At 39.1% G+C, this 24,697-nt stretch overlaps 1 protein-coding gene across 2 annotated transcripts in view; it reads right to left on the reverse strand.

Annotated features, from left to right (window-relative positions):
• DMXL2 (Dmx like 2) overlaps positions 1–24,697 on the reverse strand; it is a 168,333-nt gene that overhangs the window by 17,050 nt on the left and 126,586 nt on the right. Inside the window, exons 21-32 of one of the 2 annotated variants that reach the window (XM_079767911.1) lie at positions 23,814–23,911; positions 23,216–23,381; positions 19,321–19,585; positions 16,798–17,879; positions 16,203–16,394; positions 14,396–14,472; positions 12,542–12,669; positions 8,007–8,255; positions 3,599–3,777; positions 1,731–1,867; positions 1,315–1,400; positions 459–660 (exon numbers count right to left, since the gene is read on the reverse strand). In XM_079767911.1, the coding sequence (XP_079624037.1) occupies positions 459–660; positions 1,315–1,400; positions 1,731–1,867; positions 3,599–3,777; positions 8,007–8,255; positions 12,542–12,669; positions 14,396–14,472; positions 16,203–16,394; positions 16,798–17,879; positions 19,321–19,585; positions 23,216–23,381; positions 23,814–23,911 (2,861 nt within the window). The remainder of the gene's footprint in view (positions 1–458; positions 661–1,314; positions 1,401–1,730; positions 1,868–3,598; positions 3,778–8,006; positions 8,256–12,541; positions 12,670–14,395; positions 14,473–16,202; positions 16,395–16,797; positions 17,880–19,320; positions 19,586–23,215; positions 23,382–23,813; positions 23,912–24,697) is intronic. The other variant, XM_079767912.1, reaches the window with a different exon arrangement.

Here is a 24,697-nt window from a genome sequence, read left to right on the forward strand (position 1 = left end):
TGTTGATTAAAAGCATATCACCAATAAAGATAGTCATAAATTTCATTTCTAACCTCCTAACAAGCTAAAGAGAGAAAGCATGCCGTTTAGGATAGGGACCCAGATGAACATTTCACTGAGCACAGCATCTATGAAGAACAATGTGCTTACTATTAAATTACTGACAAAAGGTCAGTACAGTAGCATCATGTTTGCATATGTAGATTACCTCAAAGAATTTCTGTAAGAGTTCTTAAAATAACAAAAATAGTAATAAAGGTTTTCCCCTGAATATAAAAGTAATGCTTACTGAATTATAGGTAATCCTGGGAAAAATAATCTTCTAACAAGATTTCTTATGTTTCCTTAGTGTATTTTGCTAGAAATAGAATTGCAGGTTCAAAGTTATGAATGTTTTGAGGCTATTGGCATAATTTGCCACGCTGTCTTCCAGGAAGACATATAAAAAGCATTCTTACTTGAACGGAGTATTTTCAGGATCTAGCATTGCTTTATTTCGAAGAATAGCTGGTCCAGCTCCTGCTGATAGGTCAGTTGGATATGTGTTGATATAGTTAGGGGGTGGACCTTCAAATTGATCCATTTTCTCTTGCAAGATGTGTTCCCAATTCTCCAAGTTTTTAATCACAGCAATACCTAATGGTGATGTTACAGGCAACTCTACAAAGTGATAGAATATGTCATTTCATTTTGATAAAAAAATGTTGGTCATCATCCACATATTTATCAAACCTGAATTTACAGGCAAAACTTCTGAATATACTGGTACAAATAACTCTAAAAATGTTAATCTAATACCATTTAGATTTTTTTTTTTTAAGATTTTTTCTTTTTTTGAGAGAGAGGAAGGGAGAGGGAAGAGAGAGAGAAACTTCAATGTGAGAGCGAAACATCAATTGGCTGCCTCCTGCACACTCCTTACTGGGGATCAAGTCCACAACCTAGGTATGTGCCCTGACCCAAAATCGAACCAGTGACTCTTTGGTACACAGGATGACTGATGCTCAACCAACTGAGCCACACTGGTATCATTTGGATTCTTAATGCTTTCAACAAAGCAAAAGCCAGCTCTCTAAAATGATCCGAGGAAATGTCTAGTTTCCCCAGTCTAGTTTTTTGCTTTATATTTCAAACTTCTAGGAAGATAGCAATTCTTGCTATGTATTAAAACCATAGACTGGAGTGTAAAATAAACAAGACCGCTTAAAGCTCCAATGTAGTATTTTTTTTAGCACCAAATGCCCTTTCATATGGATTTCTAAAGATGGTAATTTGTTATATTTATGAACATTAATTTTCAAATTCCAGACTTACCAGAGAATTCCAATCCAGCAAAGGGAAAAAAATTCTTGACATTGTGAAGTATTAGCTTAACCATTGCCAAATGCAGAAGAACCCAGCTGTTCAAGGGGGACAAAAGAAAATTATCCTCAATTGTATTATCCTTACATTACACTTGCAATATCTGGAAATTACCACAGTCACATCAATATAATAGCACATCAATAAATTACGTACTTTTCCCTCACTAAAAATGTTTGTGCTTGTGCTCTGAATATAAGCTACTATTTAAAAGTGGATGTGAAAGAAATACTGTACTGTCTGGAAATTTACTTCAAAGGTACAGAATTCTTTACCTAAAAACATAAATCAGTTCTTGTATAAGTTCATGATAATGTTACTTAAAATTAGTACTATAAGAATTTCCTATAAAAGAAAAGGCAATTTACCTATAGGAATTTGGGTCTTGGTGCTCCTGTATTCGTGTGCCTGAAAAAAATTCATCATCATCTTCTTCTTCTTCTTCACTGTGAATGCTTTCATCAGAATCATATATAACACCACTATCAGACAAAGGGAGAAATGGCTGAAATAAAAGGTAAAGTTATTTTAAAACATATAATTGGGTCATCTTTGTTCTAACTTAACATTGGGAGGAGGCACGAGGGGGAAGTATTCCCTCTTGCGCACTTACAGCAAGGTGACAACAGTGTTAACATATATAAAGAGGGAAATATTAATAGAGGGTGATGAGCTCGTAAAAGCAAAGTGCCAAAGAGCAAGTGATGCACCCAACATGATACTAATGGGACTATAATGGATCTAGTCCCCATAAGGATTCTGAGCCCCTGAGACATTTCCTCTGCTTGGAGAACCAGAGATGTGTCATGGGGCCACACCATGGCCTGCTAATGTAACAGGTGAAATGCGCAGTCTTTCTGTCTCCATCCTTGTTTGAGCCTGCTGTCCCAGGGCCTTGGGGCTAATAGCTCCTGCTTTAGGCAAGCTAATCATTAGAGAAATTCTGCTTGAGGCTTGAGATTTTACAAAAATAGTCCCTCCCATTTTCCCTTCCCTTGACATAAAAGAAACATGAACTCTGTACTTTCTTAAGGATTTGAGGATTGGCACCTTCTTTTTTTTTCTTCTACTGAATAAGGATTTTTTTATTTTTAAAATAATCATTTTACATAAATCATGATAACTATTAAATATTCAAATAGTATCACTGTTCAATTATCTAAAATAATTTTTAAAATCTTTATTATAGCATATATAGAATAAAAATTATCTGTTTTACACATACAATTAATTGATTTTTTAACAAATATATACACTTATGTAACCACTACCCAAGTCAAAATATAGAATATTTTCTTCATCCCCAAAGATTCCTATTGCTCTTTCTCAATTTTCCAACTCAACCTCAGCTTTAGGAAACCACCAATCTGCTTTCTGTCATGATAAATTATTGTTTTCTATTTTATTTCTGTTTATATCTGTAAATTTTCTACCTTTTATTTTAGGTTTTCTTTAATATTTCTAGCTTATGGTAAGTCTTTTGATATCTGATTTTAATCTTTTTTTTCCTAATATAAGAATTCAAAACTATAAATTTCCCTGTAACCACTGCTTTATTTGCATTCCATAACATTTGGTACATTGCTTTTCATTTTTATTCTGTACAAAATATTTTCTCATTTGGATTGGCAACTTCTTGATCAATAAACCTTTCCTTACTCTAAACTTGGACATTTTGAATTTTGCTCTTTGGACTGGTAACAATAAAACCCCTAAATTTCCTTATAACCACTGCTTCATTTGCATTCCATAAACTTCGTTACACTGCTTTTCACTTTTATTTTATACAAAATATTTTCTCATTTGGATTGGCACCTTCTTGGTCAATAACCTTCCCTTACTCTATATTCTGACATTTTGAGTATCTTCTTTGGATTGGTAACAATAAAACCCCTAAACATCTCCTGCTCTAGTTCTTTGCTGACCAGGGAAACAATGATAATCAATGAAGGGAACCTAAAAGTATTCCAGGCACATGATGATGCTGACTACATGTTAATAAACTGACTTCTGGTTTATACCTAAATCCCATATAGTTTGTCTCATCCATACCTAGTATCTAATCATTCTCACATATCTGATGCTCAGTGAAAGAATATCCATTTTCTGGATGTGAAAGATGACATGTCTAAGCTATGGTGGTTCAGTCCAGAAGCTTCCCCTCAGTCCTATGTGATGCATTGACAAGAGTTCATAAAACAGACACACTCAAAATCTGCATTCTCACGTCCCTTACCTTCGCAACAAAATAATCCCACATACTAAGTTCAGGAGGAATAAATTTTTCTTTGTAAGATGGTCTTTCTGCAGGCACTGGTGGTGGAGTAGCATCTTTTACAGGCCTTCCAGGGACCAGCATTCGCATGTTAAATCTCCTCCGGTGTTTATCTATATCTTCAGACGGAACAGAAGGTGCTGAATAAAAAAGAGGAAAAAAGTAAGCATTTATTTTTCATTATTAATCCAGTAAGTTAACCCTTCTTTTCATCCCACTTTTGCCATGTTTTAGTTCAGACTAAATTACCTACTTGCATCTAAAGAGTTTAGTGCTCCTAAAGTCTTCTAGTTCCAGCCATCAGTGTTCCAGCCATCATGGCAGAGATTAGGACAGAGCATAAAGAATATCTTGGCCCTAACTGGTTTGGCTCAGTGGATAGAGTGTTGGCCTGCGGACTGAAAAGTCCCAGGTTCGATTCTGGTCAAGGGCATGTACCTTGGTTGCGGGCACATCCCCAGTAGGGAGTGTGCAGGAGGCAGCTGATCGATGTTTCTAACTCTCTATCCCTCTCCCTAATTCTCTGTAAAAAATCAGTAAAATATATTTTTTTAAAAAGAATATCTTGCCATGGAACAGCCTTTGTGCTATATAGAATAAGGATTAAAATAATTCTAGGTATAATGTACTAAATAAATGATATATTCAATAGTCATAAGGAAAGTGGTTGAGTGGTCATTTCTGGCTATGCTGTCCAAGAAAGTCACTGAATGTGTAGGATGTAAAGCATGCCTTAAGAGGGCAGAGGCTCAGTGGGAAAAGAGAAAGAGACGACAGAAACAAATGACAGGTTTGCCAGACAGGCATCAGGGAGGGCAACAGTCTAGAGTCAGGCCAGGACTAGCTTGTAGATATGAGCCTGGAAGCTTATCCTATGGGCATTCTCATAAAAAACGTCTCGAGCTAGTCATACGATGAGATGTGGTTTCCTTGATCAATTAGAAAGGAATATGGACCAAGATGACATAAGAAGGGCCTGAATTAATACTGCGGGTGGTAAACACTGAGAACAAGTATTAGATACAAGGAACACATACATGAAGTATCAAAAGGATCAGGGAGTCGTTGGATATAGGAGATACAGAAAGTAGAAGTCAACCCACTCCACTCCTAAATCTCCCCACCAAAGAAAATGGCAATTCTATGTCAACTCCTCCTTCTCCCATACAGCACACAACTCATCAACAATCAGCAGTAACTCCACTTTATATTCAGAATATGACCTATGCTAACCCCTCTTTCACTTTTTTCTAAATGAGGTGGAATTTACATAAAACCAACCACTTAAAAATGAATAATTCAGTGGCATTTAGTACTTTGACATTGTTATGCAACCACCACCTTTATCTCATTCCAAAGTATTCTCATCACCCCAAATGAAAACCCCATACCCATTAAAGCAATCACTCTCCATTCCTCCCTCTCTCTAGCCCATGGCAACCACTAATCTGCTTCTGTCTCTATGGATTACCTATTTGGATATTTCATATAAAAGGAATCATACAATGTGTGACTTCTGTGTCTGGCTTCTTCCACTTAGCATGTTTTCAAGGTTCATGCTGGTTATAGCATATATACATATTCGCACTTCATTCCTTTTCATGGCTGAGTAACACTCCATGACATGTGTATACCATAGTTTACCCATCTTTTTTTTTTTTAAATCCACTCACTCGATGACTGACATTTGGGTTAATTCCAGTTTGGAGCTATTATGAATAAAGCTGCATAAAGATTTATTTATAAGACTTTGTGTGAATTATGGTTTCATTTCTTCTATGTAAATAATTAAAAGTGGAATTGTTGGGACACAAGGTAAGTGGGTCACATGATAAATTTATAAAAACTCTCAGACTGTTTTCCAAAGTGGTTGCATATTTACATTCCCACAAATAACATATGAAAGTTCCAGTTGCTAAACATCCTTGCCAACACTTGTATTGCCAGTCTTTTTTCCAGTTTTACTGAGAAATAACTGACATGCATCACTGTGTAAGTTTAAGGTGTACAGCATGATGGTCTGTCTGATATATGTTAGGTTTGATGGAGCAACTGAGTTGATACCCTTCCCCCCGGGAACTGGCTTTTCAGGACATTTCACTATGGACATTCCCTTTGCTGAAGACCACATTTCACTTGCAGTGACCACATTCCATCATTTCCCTTCCGGGTATGCATAAAGAAGTCTCTACCCAGAAAAATCCGGCCAAAAGTCGTTTAAAAGCCGCAGACTCCCCTCATTGGGTGCTGGAGCCATCCAGGCTCAGCCACCTGGTGTGCGGATGATCGAATAAATTCATAATCCCTCACCACTCTGGCCTCTTGTGTTCCTCCTTAGGCGACCTAACAATATACATATGTTGTGAGATGATAAAATCCATTCATTCTGGATGGTAACTCACTATTACCTGTTGGGTTTTTTTTTGTTTGTTTGTTTTTTTGTCTCTCTCTCTCTCTCTTTTTTAATCCTCACCCAAGGATATTTTTTCCATTGATTTTTGGAGAGAGTAGAAAGGAGGGAGGAAGGGAGGAGGGAGAGAGGGAAGAAGTGAGAAAAGGAAGGAGGAAGGGTGGGGGTGGAGGACCGTCAATTGGTTGCTTCCTGCACATGCCTTGACTGGGGCCAGAGATTGAACCTGCAACCCAGGTATGTGCCCTTGACTGGGAATAGAGTGCACAGGCCAAAAGCTCTCACCACTTAGCAACAACCAGCCAGGGCCACTATTATCTTTTAAGTGGACTAAACAATAGCCTCCCACCTGGGCTCCCTACTTTTATTCTTGTTGCGTAGTCTATGCACATAGCATCTAGAATGGATCTTCTGAAAGCCTAAATAAATTATGTCACTCCTATGCTTAAAAACCTCTAGTAGTTTCCTATCTTCCTTTAGAAAAACAACTAAAGTCCATTCAATGATCCATGAAACCCTAAATGACCTTGCCCCCAGCTACTGACCTTACTTAATCTCTAAACACTCCTCCACCCTCACCCCATGAAAGCCATTCTGGCTTTCTTTGTAGTTCCTAGAAAAAGCCAAATCCAGTCCTATCTCATGAACTTTGCCCTCACTGCTCCATCTGCCTAGAATGCTCAGCATGGTGTGATCACTGACTTCCCTAAATACGAATGCATAGTCGGAGGAACTACTCCATAAGACTGCTCAAATGCTACCTAATCAGAAATGTGCCTTCTGACTACGCTAACTAAACTGTCCTCATCCCTATCCCCTCATCACTCTCCACTTACTCTGCTTTATTTTTATCAGAGTTCTTATCAGACCTGAGATATTTATTTGTTAATTTTACCTCCACTAGATGTAAGCTTCATGAAGGTAAGGGAATTGTCTGTTTTGTTCACTCCATACCTCCAGAATCTTGAACACTATCTACCAGATAGTAGGTGTTAAGTGAATGTAAATATGAATGCATAGTCAGAGGTTTTAAGTGTGGATAACTTGGTGGTGAATGAATTACCATAAAAAATAATAGAAAATTCAGGAAATCATTTTTGGGGAAAACTTTAAGTTTAAGGTGGACTACAACTAGGTAGTTGTAGATTAAGAGTCACCTACGTATAATGGGAGTAGAAGCAATTGGAGTGGGTGAGATCTCCTCCCTTACCTTGACTTACAGAGCAACCTATTTATTTAAATCTACCTTGGGCACTAAGGACACAGGTTAGAACCTGTGGCATTTAAACTGCCTCTGATTGTTCATCTGTAATATGACCATTTCTAAAGATGAATTAAGATGATTTCTATGTTTTGGCACCAAGATGGAAACCTTTCCCATGGCATTAGTCTACATCTCACCATATCCTCCCGTTTTAAAAAGTGAGACAAAAAATATATTCTAGTCCATGAGGAAACACACACACACACACACACACACACACACACACACACACACACACACACACAGAATAAATAAACCAGGTGAATTAGTGGAACTCATAACCCAAGCATGTGTCCTTGACTGGGAATCAAACCCAAGACCCTTCAATGGAGGGCTGATGCTCTAACCACTTAACCACTTAACCACACTGACCAGGGTGAAAAATTAAAAAAAAAAAATTAAGTATCCTTTCTCTAATTAAAAACTATCTTTTTTTCCATGGCTTCATTCCTTAACATTGTCTCCTCACTTACCTTTACCTTTCCTCTACTTTTTTATCATCCTTAAATTTGTCCTGGTATCCAAAATTGTTCATTGTATATTTCTTATTCTAACATGAGTTTAGTTATTTACTATCATAACAAGAGTGATTACACTTCAACAATCACTAATTTTCAAAATAGAATTCTTAAAGTGCTAAAAAATCTTTTACTTTAACAATGGTAATTATTTATATTTACATACATTAGTCTTACCTGAAATACTTTCTGATTGTCTTTGAGGCTTCACAATAAGTCTTACACCCCCTCCAAAAACAGCAGCCCACATTCGATTATTTAACGGGTGGGCTGCAAGTCGAAACAATTCATTGGAGGAATTTGTGGCAAGAGCATGTATCAATAAACTTAAGTAAACAGCAACAACAGCTTCACACAACAGAATGTTCAGTTTTGGCTGGTCTTCATCTTGTGCTGAACTCAGGAGATTAATAAGTGAGCTCACACCTATAGGGATATATAATATCATAAAAAGTATATCAGCATAAAGCTCAAGAAGGAAAAAATTCTAAATTTACAATTTAACTATAATTATGGAACTATATTATATGAAATACATCTATACATATAAAGAGGTAATATGCTAATTGTCCGTTAGTGTCCCAGTAATGACCAATTTGCATATTGACAGACCAGCAGGAGGCTGTGCGCGCAGCAGGGGGTGGGCGGCCGGAGCCAAGCTCCCAGGGGTCTGAGGATAGCGCCTGACTGGAGCCCGGACTGGAGCCCGGACTGCAAAGAAGGAACAGGAAGCAGCCATGGGGAGCTCTTCCAATCCCCCTGCACGGACACCCTACTCCAGCCCCCGCACCCCCAGAGGGACAGGGAGGCTGACCGGATGGGGAGAAGACCCAGGCTCGGGGATAGCTGCAGCTCGAACCTCCCACTCCTGATCTCTTCCCCTGCCACCCCCGCCAGGGGCACCCATAACAATAGCACACTGGTGACTACCTGTCAGCACCCCCTAAGCACCCGGTGCCCACAGCCTGCCGCTGCCGGGCCCCCGCCTCTGGAGCCAGGCATGCCTCTCCTCCCTACAACTCCGGACCTGGGTGGAGGCAGGCCTGAGCAGCCCCCCAGGGTCAGACCCTCCCCTCCTCCACCCCCTCACCCCCCCACCCCACCCCCGACAGGAGCAGTGCCGTCTCCACAGAGGAAGCATGCTGAACCTCACTGGGGGAGCAGCTAAACCCGCCCTCCTAGCCCACTTGGCTCTGCCCTGGCCCAGCCCCCACCCTGCTCTAGGAGATTGGAACCCTGCCCTGAGCAGGTACAGCTGCGAAACAGCCAAGTACAATTTAAAGAATGGCACCAAGCAGGAAGATTTGACAGTTACTTCCCCTTCGGCCTCGCTGCCCCCTTAGCGCCCCCCTAACGCCCTGCCCCCCCACCAGTGCCTCCAGGAACAGCCACCGCTACAGGGCTGTTGACCAGAGCCGGCCCCTCCGAGGCCTGCGGAACCCTCTGCAAAGCTTCCATAGCTACAGTCCCAGGAAACAATCATGCCCTCCTCCCCTAATCAGCACCTGCTACCTGTGAGGGTACCCGTGGGCTTAAAAATAATAATCCCTTCCCATTTAGACATCACTTACTTGATGAAACATTTCTAGGTTTATTATCTCAGAACCTCCTCATGACAACCCAGTGAGGTAGGCAGAAAAGAGGTTACAATTCCCATGGTATATGCGTATGTATTCAGAAATGAAGCTCAGAGAGGAAAAGTGTCAAGCCCAGTGGTTCCCAAGGTGCAGCACACGCCCGGGGGCGGGGGGGGGAATTGATTTTAAGTGGGGGCAATTCGAGAATGAGTTAACAGTGAATTTTTTGCATTTCTTATCATTCTAGGGGGCCTTATCTACAGCGTATCCTACATAATAAAAGGCTAATATGCAAATGACTGAATGATGGAATGACCAGTCACTATGATGCGCACTGACCACAAGGGGGCAGACACTCAATGCAGGAGCTGCCCCCTGGTGGTCAGTGCGCTCCCACAGGGGGAGCGCCACTCAGCCAGAAGCCGGGCTCACAGCTGGTGAGCGCAGCGGCAGTGGTGGGAGCCTCTCCCGCCCCTGTGGCAATGCTAAGGATGTCTGACTGATGGCTAAGCCCACTAAGCCGTCAGTCAGACATCCCCCCAGGGCTCTCGGACTGCGAGAGGGTGCAGGACAGGCTGAGGGACCTCCCCGCTCCCCCCCGCCAAGTGCACGAATTTCGTGCACTGGGCCACTAGTATTTCCATAATTTGAGCAACAAAATAATGATAGGAATGGCTTATAACCTATAAAACAAAATAAGATTCCATTATTCTATACTGGTATAAGAAATGAGCAAGTAAATAACTTAAAAGGGTAGAAGGGAAAGTTCTTCCTTACCAAACCATTTCAGTATAATTTCAAGTAGAAGGAATGACAGAATTATAAAATCACCATCTTGTAACCCCACAGCAATATCTGATTCAGCCAAAAATCATCACTAAATGCTAGAATGAGTGGGTAAAAGTATGATATTTTACAGCCTTAAACTGTCTATTCAAAAGATACTTATTCACTGCAAAGGGGGAAAAAGTAACTTAACAAAGGAGAAATCTGGAAGAAGCCACCTCACCAAGAGATCAAGGGCAGTAATCCCAGTAATGGGACCTACTGGCATTGTATACTCCTTAATATTTTGCACTGAGAAAGGCACAATATCTCTTTTGTGGTATCCCTGCCAAAATTACATAACATGAATCTAATATTAAGAAAATATTTTTAAAAATTGAGGAGCATTCTAAAAAGATAATTGACTAGTTCTCTTCAAAAGTGTCAAAGAAAAAATGAGGAACTACTCCATATAAAGAAAAAATGAGGAACTACTCCATATTGGAGGAAACTCATGAGAAATTACAACCAAAATGTTACATGGACATTTAGTGGGACAAAAAGTGAAATGTGGAAAAAATCTATAGGTTATAGTATTGCATCAATGTTAAGATGCTGAATTTGAAATTGTGCAAATATTATAGGCAGTTAGACGGACATGAGCAGAGCAAGCACGATGAGCCAGGTACAGAAACGCTCCAGGCAGAAAGCCCTGGGTGTCTAGCAAAGGGCACAACTGAGAAAACAAGAACCTCACCCCCAGAGTGACCTCTCCTCCCCTAGTATATGACTGGTCATGTGGTTTGGACCCCTGATCTTTCATATTACTGGTCATGTGGTTTGAAGCCCTTGATTTTTTCCTCTCTAAAGATAACATCTAGTTGCATTTCAACTCCGGGCCCAAAAAAGCACAAAATCACACAAGTAAAGCTATGGCTGCCTCAGGACCAGCTACATTAACTAATGACCCCTGCCCTGGCACCAGTGGAGACCATGACCCTGAAAGAGCACACCTGGAAAAGCTGATGAATCTTCTATTAAAACCCTCCTATGAGACCTCCCCTAAGAGTTCCACCAGCAAGAGAGATAAATGCCCTTGGGAAAAAGGACCCAGTGCACACTCTCCCCACAGGGAGCACTCTCCCTTTCCCCTTCTTCCCTCTAAGGCCCCATGAGACTTGCAACCAGGGGAGCAATGGGCAGTGGCAGCTCGTCCCAGGCTAACCCCCTGAACCTGTCTCCAGGGAGCCAAAGAAGCCCGGCCTAGGCTCTCCTGTTGCTTCTTCTATGCCCTTTCTTGTCTCACTGTCCTAAATGTGTTTTTGCTTTGGCCAATAAATTCTTGCTTGCTTTGCTGCACTTTGTCTCTTGATTGAAACCTTTCCTTCAAGAAGACAAGAACTGAGGTCTTGTTTCACCAGTAACACTAGGGTTATGCAAGAGAATGTCTGTTTTTAGGAAAGACTGATAAATTTAGATTTAAAAGGGCATCATATTTGCAACTTACCAATATTTCAGAAAAAAATATATATATAATATATACACACACAAAGTGAGTGACTGAGAAAAAGAGAAGGAATTAATGATAAGGCAGTATGGTATAATGTTAACATCTGGGGAATTCTGTGTGAAGGTTAGAGAGAAATCCTTTGTACTATTTTTGCAATTTTTTATAAAATCTGAAATTATTTCAATACAAAGCTAAAACGACAACAGTGTTTCTATAAACTTATGTAAAAATGTATTTTAAATACACACTTTGAGTTTGTCACCTCTTTCTCCTGCCACTCTTCACAATGATCATTAACATGTAAACCCATAGTTATAAAGCAAATAGAGTAAAAATTAAATGACATGGCAAACCAGAAAAGGCTATTAAGAGAGTGAGGAAGGTTTGAAATGTGGAGAACGAGAGCTAACTGGAGAAAAAGAAGGACTGACAGATAGCATGGCATATGTGCTACAAAATGATCGCTCCTGTCCTAATACATAAATGTATACTTGAGAACAATTGTATTCTCTCTAATATATCTGTGAGAACACCTCTGTGATTGTTGTCCTCTACGCCTCTAATTCAGAATTTCCAAGGATATGGAAGATAATGTGCTCACCCTTATGAAAGATGTAAAACTTGCTTTTTTATGCTGGTCAACAGAGCTGCTTTTGAAGCCTCAACTTGTGGAGTCTTTAGACATTACAGTACTTAAGCACTTACTCCATGGCAAAAAACATCATAAAAAAAAACAACGAAAAAAACCCCACCAAATCCACACAAAAAAAAAACAACATTCAGGAAACCAGTTGGTAGCTTTTTTTAAAAGAATTGCCAAATAGATTTTAAAAGAAGAAAGAAAACACTGAAATTCTCACCAGGCCACTGAGCAGGGGAAGAATTTGGTGTTGCATGCTCTTCAATGCTTTCTGTCCTTAGTCTTCGACGATCACTTAACAGAAGTCCTTGATACGCCATTCCTGTAAACTGATTTCCTTCCGTTTGACTGCCAAAGTAAACATAAGGGTCCAGTTATTTATCATCCTAATAGAGATAATAAGCAATTTCACTTTATACATATTTACTTTAGATAATTATAATTTAAAAATTCTTAAACTCCACTCACTGTTCTAGTAAGAATTTATTTTAGAAAGTTCTTGAAATTAGTTACAAATGTTTATTGATTTTTTTTAACAAAATACCAAATTTTACTATGTTGGGCAGATGACATTTAATCTTTTCCAGATGTCCCTTAATACTTTAATATATTTTCTCTACTCATTCATTTTTATTTTTATAAAAGTTTGAGGTAAGGAGACTGCTGTTGGTAGTAGGATATATTAGAAAGTTTCAGAGTACTACTGTGGTGCATTTCTTAGCTCTGCAAGATCGTGATAGTTTAACCCTGAATTAAAATATGAACTAAAATCTAGAGAATCATATTTTAGAAATACCTAATTCTAAAGCCAAAATGTGCCTAAATATTTACTTCCTTCATCTTTGTAGAGTTGAAGAAAATACAAAAGCAAAAGTAAAGCTGACAACCTTGAGAGTTAATCATAGCTTAAGGACTAGAAAACGCACATTTAAAAGAATTTATATGAATTTTCATTTGGTGCCATTTTAACCAGGGATTCATAACAAGCAAATTGTCTTTGAGCATTAAGATGACCACAGTCAACTAAATAAATGTTTTTTTCTTATTTACATTTTTAAGTTTGTGGAATACTTAGGTCTCCTCAGGCTAAAATCAAACAGGCCATTTTGAGAGAGTAATTCCTAATGCAAATCAAATCTTTCCATAAAATGCTGCTGAATTTACAAGAAAAAAAAATCTAGACATTGTTTAATATGAATTTAATGTAATCCTATGTAGAGTACAATCTTTTCATTTATTAATATAATTTATTTATATTTGGGTCACCTTTCCAAGTGATTCAGTTTCTTACTACCTACACAGCCCTAGTCATTAAAATGCAAAGTACACACTGATGAAGGCAACTTAACATTTTAAAAAATTCAAACCATTATAGAATTTCTAATGGGTGTCACTTTCAAAGACTTTTATTACATGTAAATTAGCAAATAAAATTGATTTTAACAATTCAATGTTAGGAATGTACCTTTCCATATTTCAAAAGTATTTCCTCTTTCTGGTTAAAACCAACTACATAAATAGAAGTTAATCCAATGCTAAAAGAAGTATTTCCTAAGGAAAAAAAAATTAGAAAACTTAATTTTATAAATTATTTTGGATAGTGAACACTTCTCTTCTTGAAACAAAAAGATGGTGATGCCCTAACTGGTTTGGCTCAGTGGATAGAGTGTTGGCCTGTGGACTCAAGGGTCCCAGGTTCGATTCCAGTCAAGGGCATGTACCTTGGTTGTGGGCACATACCCAGTAGGGAGTGTGCAGGAGGCAGCTGATCGATGTTTCTAACTCTCTATCCCTCTCCCTCTCTGTAAAAAAATCAATAAAATATATATTTTTTAAAAGATGGTGATGATAATTTCTATTTACTATTTGTCATTTTCTATTCGTCTCTGTTGTTACTAAATGACAGCTAAACAAATACTTGTGTGTTTTTTTTCATTCTCTCTCATTTATGGGAGTAAACATGGCAGTCATATTGAGGATTTTTCAGTCCCTAGGAAATAGAACCTTAATATAATTCTGGAACAGTTTAATATTTTTGCTGTATTAATACTATTTTCAGTGGTTTGTTTTTTACCTGTAGCTATGACTGTCACATAATGCTTGGTAAATTGATGCAGAAAGTGATGCTGCTAATGAATGAAGTGTATGCACCTAAAACCAAAACAGCCACAATTACATTTTGTACTAACAATTCTACACAATAGTAATATCTTAAAAATCAGAAAATACCCAGGAAACTAGCAATATCATAAGACTAGATCCTCCTATATGAGACTACTAACTATACTTTAAAACTTCTATAATAAGACTCACCCAACTTTATATGCTTGTCCACAATAAAGCTAATTAATTCAGCTTGCTAACAATTAGCTTAAAATGTAATATGCCAAAAAATCAGAATCAAAATAAATATAGGCTTTTCAGAGCTTTTATTTAAGCTTGCCTTGTGAAATTCCCCTTGATGAAAATAAAGACTTGTTCTTATCAATAAGAATGAATTAAATGTTTAAAAAATATATTAATCACTCTGTGAAAGGGCTGATTTTCCAGAAGCAAATAATTTAGAAAGTTTAAAAATTATCAACATAATATAAAAACCACATTCTAAAATGCCATGTTGAAATAACATCTTCAGACTCATAAAATCTTAAAATTTTGAAGGGACTTTAGAAATAGTTTCATACTCTTGTAACTAATTAGACTTTATAAGTATTCATGCATTTCTCTATGTCCATATTAACCTAAGAAATAATTTACGTAATCTCTGCTAGGATACTGACATGGATTCATTTATGCTATGGATTAGAAGTCTCTAAAAGGTTGATGTGACCAGTAAAATCTTGGGTCCTTCAGAAGAACGTACAACCAGAAATCAAGCACACCTTTCAAACAAAAGAAATAAAAAATAAAAATGTTGGGGACCTGAAGTGGCATTGGCCACTGGAACCGGAGAAATCACAGCACAGATACACTTAGACTCGCACAGTGGAAGTCTGACAACTCTCCAGAGCCTCCAACTTCCCTAGAGTTTCTTAAAATCTATATATTTTTTAAGTTTTTAAAAACAAGGGATGGGTTTAATTTTGGGTAATAACTCTGCCAAAACTCTGATTACCCCTAAATACTGCAGAGCAAACAAAATCATCAGGGAAATAGTTACAAGAATACTTTCTCTTGGAGCAGTGGTCGGCAAACTGTGGCTCGCGAGCCACATGCGGCTCTTTGGCTCTTTGAGTGTGGCTCTTCCACAAAATACCATGGCCTGGGCGAGTCTATTTTGAAGAAGTGGCGTTAGAAGAAGTTTAAGTTTAAAAAATTTGTCTCTCAAAAGAAATTTCAATCGTTGTACTGTTGTTATTTGGCTCTGTTGACTAATGAGTTTGCCGACCACTGTCTTGGACTATTTCTGATTAATCATGGTTCTCTCCAAATACCTCTTTGAACTTGCATTTTCACAATATATTGGTTCATTTAAGGGGAATGGCGGATCTAAAGGAATGTTAAGTGGCAACAATACTATCTAGAGAATTAATTTTATTATCAAAAGAGTATTTGCCTGTCTTAAAGGAAGACACCTTCTCCAGAAGTAAGAAGAATACTTAATTTTAAGTTACATTCACTGGACCAATGGTCTTTTTCTTTTAAAATCTTTATTGTTGAAAATATTATGTATGTCTCCCTTTTTCCCCCATTGACCCCGTCTAGCCCCGCCCCCTGCCACAGGCCTTTACCAACCTTTGTCTCTTGAACTGATCAGGAGTAAATAGGTAGCACGTAAGAGCACTTTAAAATATTTCCTCTAAGTTCAAACTGTAAGACAAGTATAACGTATTTACCTTCTCAGTGTGTACAATATCAAATGATCATAAAATTTACATTACCTTCACATCTCCAATACTGGGATGAGGTGGTGTTTTCATCTGAGCAATAGTATAAAGTATATCATGGATGTGATTATTTAAGTACAATACAGGATTAGCTATGACTGTTTTTGTTGATGCAATACTTGCTGAAAGCAGAGGTAGGGTGGTAGGTAATGGTAGTGGAGACTGGAGCTGCTTCACTGTAGTTTCCTGTGGGCAACAGATTATTTTTTCAAAGTAGTTAAAGGAGAAAAAAACAATTTATAGTTACCTGATAAAAATACTGGTGATTAATATTGGAATATAAGAAGTATAAGCATGTACCTTTGCCCAGTCTACAAAAATTTATTGAGCACACATTATGTACCAGGTACTATGTTAGATACAGAAGATAAAGATGAGTATGACACAGATGTTATTTAAGTCTTTTAAGTCTACTCCTAATTCCCAAAACTTTAGTCTAAAAAGACCCATGTAGATAATAAATATCTGCCTCCTATAGAGGAATTGAACATATTTAGATTAACTAGAAAAAGGAGCTCTATGGCTATAACTGGAAGAACTACTGAAATTGTTAAAATAACCAAGATTGAAAACAAAATAAAGTTCATACCTGCTGTGATTCTTGTAGCAAAAATTTGAGTTCCATTCTTACTGAGGCCAGACCACCACCTTGGGCCCCATGAAGGCTACAGTAACTAAGAAACACTCTCAGGAGATCTTGGTTTTTCTGCAACCACAATTTTCGTCTTTCAGCATGCTCTCGTTTGGCCTGCAATCTTCGTCTTTCTATTTGGTGACGCTCATAGGGATCAATATCTGGTTTGTCTACCATTTCTTCCTGATCCAGGAGATCACTTTCTACTTTAGAATATATTCTACTGGCATATTCTTTAATAACTGTTTCATGATTACATATCTCATGCAAGGCAGCAATTTCCTTTTCAAGCCAGTTATAGAGTTGAAATCTGAGTTTTCCTCCATCTACTTCATAACCTGTAGCCAGTGTTCTCAGTTCAGTCATAAGGATCTTTAAACAAGCTCTGAATTTTAGTTGTTCAGCAATCACATCAACTTCAGTATCACCTTCAGGACAATCCTCTTCCTGAGGAGTCAGTAACATATTAGGGTCTGACGCTTTCTGACCTTCTTGTCTATCTTTTCCCCTGACATCTGTACTTTTCATTACTAAACCAACTGCATCTTCTTCCTCTTCTTCTAAGGCACTGTCATGATCTTCACCCCAATCAAGAGTAAGAGGTTCCTCACCAACATTTACTACTGGTTGACTCCAATCAAATTGTGATGAAGTCACATTTGACCAATCAATGCCAGAACTGCTTTTGCCACCACTCAGAGTTTTTGATTCTGAAGGTATATCAATCATTTTCTTAGAAATAAAATCAGGTTGATCTTTTTTTGTAGGTAAAGCAGGTATTTTGGTAACTTTGGGAATTTTGGAGAGTACCTCCAAGGCTAAAACAGGACATCCAACTTTAAAATGAGCATTTGCAGTGGTAAAAAATAATTTTCTTTCTATGAGGTTGATTTTATCAACAAAGTTTTTCTCAGTTTTGAGACCTACGGTTGCCAAAGATCCTTCAGGGGAGGCAAGGTTTCTTCGAATTAGCAAAGGATGAGTTCGAAGGTAGTTGTAGAAACTAAACACCACTGGATTACAAGATTTGATGATAACTATAGAAATCAAGCAGATACAATCACAAAGTACTAGATTAATTTGTATTTATATTAAAAGGAATAAAATATGTCAGCATTTCCTCAAAATAAATATTAACCTAGGATAAGTTAAACTATGGTACATCCACATAATCAATAAAACTACACAACTGAAATGAAAAGAATATCCCTATGTGTTGCTATGAGTTATGTCCAGGATATTCTACATAAATGAAGGTACAAAAAGCAATATATTATAAACCACTTTTTATCTGAGAAAGTGGAGAGGCCATATGAACACACACACATGCATTCACTTATATTTTTTAAACGGAAGGAAAACACACACACAAAATTGCTTAATTGGTTCTCTAAAAGGGGAGGGAAGAACAGGGTAGAGAGGTTAGGAAAGAAGCAGCTAGGTTTCTCTAAAAATACCTTGGTTTTATATATTTTATTTTAAATCCATGTCAATATCCTATATAATAAAAGGCTAATATCCAAATAGGCCAAATGGCGGAATAACTGAATAACTGGTTGCTATGACATGCGCTGACCACTAGGGGGTGTGTGCAGAACATGGAGGGCATCAGTAGAAGGCGGCAGAGCACAGAACATGGAGAGCATCAGCCACGACGGGATGGTGGAGCAGGTGAGCAGGGGTGCCAGACCAAGGTGGGGTGCCAATCGCTGTCATTGGGGTGAGCCTCTGGTGGTTACTGAAAATTCTTTGCTCCTGTAAGCCACAGTCCCACCCGGCACTCAACTCCTGCTGCTGGCGCTGGCCCCAATCGCACCCGCTGCCAGCGCCAGCCCCGCTCGCACCCACTGCCGCCGCCCAGTGCTGGACCTGATCGCCCCTCAGGGCTTCTCCACCTCCCCCTGCTCCTGAGGGGTGATAGGGGCCGGCAGAGGCCTCTTGCACCTGCTGATGGCACCGGCCCCGCTCACACCCACTGCTAGCGCCGGCACCAATTGCTCCACACTGTCAGCGGGTGCAAGCAGGAGGCCTGGAGAGAAATGGAGGCACAGCTGCTGGCCAGACTGGGAGAGAAAGAGAGAGGCAAGTGCTGATCAAAAGCTGCCACAGAGGCAACGGATCAGTCCCTGCTTCTCTCTTCAGGCCTCTCTCTGGCCCTGAATAGCAGCCCCCTTAGCAGTCAGTGCTGGGACACCATGCCTGCAGACTGCAGGACTGACTTCTGGTTGGTCGAGCCTGGGTCATTACTGGTTGTTACGACCCAGGGTTTTTATATATTAGGATGATAGACTCAATTACAAACAGTAAGTGACTAATCCTTTAGCACACAAGAAATTTTGATAATTTCTCAATGTTGAAAAGTAAATCTGGTAACAATGAGTTTTCTGTTGTTATTGGTTTTGTTTTGATCTAAGTGAACATTAGCTCAGAAACTGTCTTCTTTTAAAAAGAAAAAGAGAAACTTACAAAATATCCTACCTTGATGATGATCATCCTCCTTTGGTGTTTGTTCCAATAACGTGTCCAAGGCTCGGGTATAATCTTTCATTACCCAATAGGCAAGACTACGCAGAAAAGGATCAGGATGTAATCTTTTGCAATCGAACCCTGAGCCATCCTTTTGGCAACCTAAAACCTTCTGATTTAGGATGGATATATAAGTGGATGAAGTTTCAAATTCAGATTCATATAAACGGGCAATAACCATGGCCAGTTGAATATCTTCCATTTTTTCAAGACACACCTGTAAATTTTAACATTATGAAATATTTATTTAATGATAATTATTTAGATATAAAATATCCAAACAATATCCTTAAATTATCTACCACTTATATTTCACAGTGGAAGGAGTGAGACCTGAGGTTGAAGGGCAGTTAAATGATTGCCTGATAGAAGATTAAAGAATAGCAAGAAGAGTAAGAAATCTGAACTTAGTAGCTTCCAGCCTAAAAAAAAACCCACCATTTACAAAATAAGCATAAAACAGCCCTAGCCAGTTGCTCAGTGGTTAGAGAAGTGATGGGCAACCTTTTGAGCTTGGTGTGTCAAACTTCGCCAAAAAACTGAGCATAACTCGGGTAGTGTGTCACTTTGAGGAAAAAACATTATTTTGCAAATGTTTCATCCTCAGGAGCAGCAAATGTTTCATCCTCAGCATGCGGCCGCCTCAGCGGCCACGTGTCATCAGAAATGGCTACGCATGTCAGTGCTGACACACGTGTCATAGGTTCGCCATCACTGGGTTAGAGCATTGACCTATGGACTGATGGTTTACAGGTTCAACTGTGGTCAAGGGCATGTACCTTAGTTGTAGGCTCAATCCCCAGCACCAGTCGGGGCGCATATGGGAGACAACTAATCAATGTGTCTCTCTCACATCTATGTTTCCCTCTCCCTGTCTCTCCCTGCTCCCTCTATAAAAATCAATGGAAAAAAATATCTTCAGGTAAGGATTAACAAACAAACAAATAACACACACACAAAAGTATAAAACAAAGTATATCAACATCACCTCAGACTTGGATCAATTTAAATTAGTAACATTCATTTTTAAATTAAATGCCTATTATGACATTTGAATTTATACACATCAGTTCCTCTTAATTTCCAAATGTATTTCCATCCTATATAATAAGAGCCTAATTCGCTAAGTGTTCGGTCATCCGGTTTTCCATTCAACCAATCAAAGCGTAATATGCTAATGATATGCTAAGGCCACTTAACCACTCGCTATGATGTGCACTGACCACCAGGGGGCAGACAGTTGACGGGTAGACCAGTTGCTATGACGTGCACAGACACTCTGACTGGTAGGTTAGCTTGCTGCAGGGGTCCGGCTTATTGGGACTGAGCGAGACAGGCCGGATACACCCTGGAGCCCTTCCGTGGTCCCTCTCCGGCTGGCCAACTTCCCGCATCCCTCCCTGGCCCTGATTGTGTACTGGTGGGGTCCCTCGGCCTGGCCTGCACCCTCTCACAATCCAGGACCCCATGGGGGATGTCAGAGAGCCAATTTTGGCCTGATGGCAGAACAACCGGTCACTATGACATGCACTGACCACCAGGGGGCAGATGCTCAACTCAGAAGCTGTCCCATGGTGGTCAGTGGGCTCCCACAGGGGGAGCACCGCTCAGCCAGAAGCCAGGCTCACGGCTGGCGAGCACAGCGGCAGTGATGAGAGCCTCTGCCGCCTCCGCGGCAGCGCTAAGGATGTCTGACTGACAGCTTAGGCCTGCTCCCTTTAGGGGGTGCGGGCCTAAGCCATCAGTCGAACATTCCCCAAGGGCTCCCGGACTGCAACAAGGCACAGGTTGGGATGAGACACCTCCCTCCCCTGAGTGCACAAATTTCGTTTACTCTAGTATCAACATAATTATTACTATTTTAAAAGAACCTTCTATTTATATAGCAAATAATGCATGAAATGAAGCCACATATCCTATCTTACTCTCTATGAGTTTATTTATATTCTAATGTAACAACACATTTGAGATTTTGAGGTCAGACAATGAGTCAATTGACACGTCTCTTCTTTACCTGAATATCTTCTAGGCTAAACTTTCCATTAAAAATTATAAACATTTAAGCATATTTTTTTCTTTTCTTTTAAACAATTCTTTATTGTAAGCATATTTTTTCCATTGATTTTTTTAGAGAGAGTGGACAGGAGGAAGGGATGGGGAGAAGAGAAAGGTGGGGAAGAGGGAGAAAGAGAGAGGAGACGGGGAAGAAAGAAACATCAGTGTGAGAGAGATAACTGGTTGCCTTCTGCATGTGCCCCAACTAAGACTGGGATCAAACCTGCAACCCAGGTATGTGCCCCTGACCGGGAATCAAACCTGAGACCCTTTGGTGCTTGGGCTGACACTCTAACCACCTAACAACACTGGCCAGGGCTAAGTGTTTATTTTTTAAAAATCATACCCTGAGATAAGTTTGAAAATATGACTAATTCTAATTGTGAAGTACTTTCACTTTGTTGGATATTTCCTATTTCTTCTATTATGTATTATTTCCAGTTCTATTTTTCCTTCATCCATTTGGATTGTTCATAACAATGGTAAGTACCCTAAGAGGAAGCTATCCTATCTAATAATAGAGTAACATGTAAATTACCATCTCTCCGCTACGCCCACGATTGGGCGGCGGGAAGCTGGGGGGCGGGACTCGGGGTGGCCTATCCGGCCATTGAGAGGCACGGATCCGCTGCCACTGAGGGGGGCTACCCTGCTGTTGAGAGGCGCAGGGGGCGGGACTCCCGCCCCCTGTGCCTCTCAACGGCCAGACCCACGGCTGCTGAGGGGGCCTGCCGCGGACACCCAGCTGCGCCTCTCAACGGCAGGGTAGCCAGGTGTCCGCGGCAGCCCGCCTCAGCGGCCGTTGAGAAGCGCAGGGGGCGGGACTCAACAGCAGGGTAGCCCCCCTCAGCGGCCGCGGACCATCAAAAGTGGGGGAGCTGGGTGCCTGTCTGCTCCGGCACCAGCGGACAGGCACCCAGCTCCACCGCGAAAAGCGAAAGCGTGTAGGGGACCCTACATGTGCATGATTCAATCATGCACTGGGCCTCTAGTCATAAATAAACAGGAACATCTGTAATTACTCTCTTTACTAGTTACCAGGGTTCTATATATTAAAAAATGCAAAGTTTGCCCAGCTGGCGTGGCTCAGTGGCTGAGCATCGACCTATGAGCCAGGAAGTTATGGTTCGATTTCCGGTCAGGGCACATGCCCAGGTTGTAGGCTTGATCCTTAGTGTAGGGCATGCAGGAGGCAGCAGATCAATGCTTTTCTCTCATCATTGATGTTTCTATCTCTCAAATCCTCCTCTCCCTCTCTGAAATCAATAAAAAAAACTTTTTTTTTATTGATTTCAGCCTTCAATCACTTAACTTAGTATTACAAGTTTTACCTATTCTCATTTATTTTCCAATATCTATAGAAGAGTTATATTACAAAACAGTCCAAATTTCAATTTTGGTTCCATACCTATGACTTACATTTAGAAGAAAAAAGAACTTAGACGTATTTGCCTTTCTACACTAGATAAGGAAGTTGTGACTATTTATATACTTTAAATAGTTCAGAATCACAAGATGGCAAGGAAGAAGATATTCAGAAGCCATTTTTGCCATGTTTCATACATTTATATTTGAAATGCATGTATTCTTAAAATATGTAAAATTTTTTATTTGTGTTTCTCACTTGAACTTATTTATAATTTTATTTTTCACAGTACCACTATTTAAGTTCAGTAACTTCTGTAGTTATTCTCTGTCCTTACAAACATGACAAAAATTACAATCTCTTCTACAACCTTAACAGGTTTTAAATCTCTTGCAAGTATTGCATAGCATATTTTCTTATTTATACCTCTATGGCATCTTTCAATGAACCAGCTAACAAGAAAAAAGCAGCAGACTGTTCAAAGCGTTGTTTTCCAAGTAATGAGAAAGCATTTTTCAAAGCAGCTTTACGCCATCTATCTTCATTAAAGTTGTGACTGAAAAACGTTGTCATTTTTTCCTCATGCTGTGACCTGGGAACCAGAACACAAACACTAGTGGTTAAACTAATTTTAAATATTTTGAATCCTTTACAGAAAGTGCAAAAATGAAAAATAAAAACCACAAACATCAATCTAAAAAGAGAACAATAACTTCAGTGATAAGTATTTATTATCAGCTTCTCTTTCCTTCTAATAAGGAAAGCTCAAATTACCCTATGTATACCTAAGTAGGAAGCAAGAGCATTTTTTTTAGTTTACAAAGTACTTTTACCAACTTTTTTTAAAACAACATCCCATTCTTTATACCCATATTTTGCAGATAAAGAAACCAAAGCCCAAAGAAGTCAGCTGATTTGATCAAGCGGATATATCTAAATATCTAAATACTTCCAAAAGTATTAAGTTTCTGATTCAAAGCACAATCTTCATTCAACTAAATTGTTAAGTGCTGAGACAACTTACCTAAACAGACCCCACACTACTGCTTTCTTCTTCATTGCAAGGTAGAATAATGCAGCATCCAAGGCATCATTGTTCCTTTGAAAAGAAGCTTTGGCAACCTAAATGGTAAATAAAATATTATATTAAATTAACCATTTAATTAAAATTTATAAACAATTAAACAACAATTAATGCTTCCCTGATATTTTCATGGCTGATAGAAACTATGGAGACAAGAAAACTTGGCTCTATCCTACAATCTCCAGTATCTTATAATACATGCTCCTTATAATACACTAGAGGCCCAGTGCATGAAATTCGTGCATGGATAGGGTCCCTACTAGCTGCCAGCTGCCAGCTGGGGCCTTCCTTTGTTCCGTGCCACCCCTTGGTGGTCAGTGCATGTCTAACTCCTGGTAGGTTGACCTCCCGCCCATGGGGACAATTTGCATATTAGCCTTTTATTATATAGGATGGGATAACCATTTGATATCAGTAATAATAAAAGTAATAAAAATAAACACCTTTTATTTATCTTATTGAATCACCACAACCTCTGAGGTACTATTATTTCCATTTTAGATATGAAACACAGAGAGGTTAAGTGAATTGCCTAAAGTCACACAGTAAGGGGTAGAAAAGGGATTAGAACCCTGGTAGTAATAAAATTGTCTAACACAGGAAACAATAAAAAAAAAAAAGCAGAATGAATATTTAATAGATGTGACTTTTTCTTGAAAATCAAACATATTACATCTCTTAATGTTTTATAAAAGTTAAAATGGTAACTTCTATGGTATATATGATTTCACAATTTAAAGCTTTCAACTAACACTGATACAGACATCTGTGAATAAATATTAATTATATATACACACATTTATAAAATTACAGACAAAAATAAA

Source organism: Cnephaeus nilssonii (genome assembly GCF_951640355.1).
Source record: "Cnephaeus nilssonii genome assembly, chromosome: 4".
Classification (NCBI taxonomy): Eukaryota; Metazoa; Chordata; class Mammalia; order Chiroptera; family Vespertilionidae; genus Cnephaeus; species Cnephaeus nilssonii.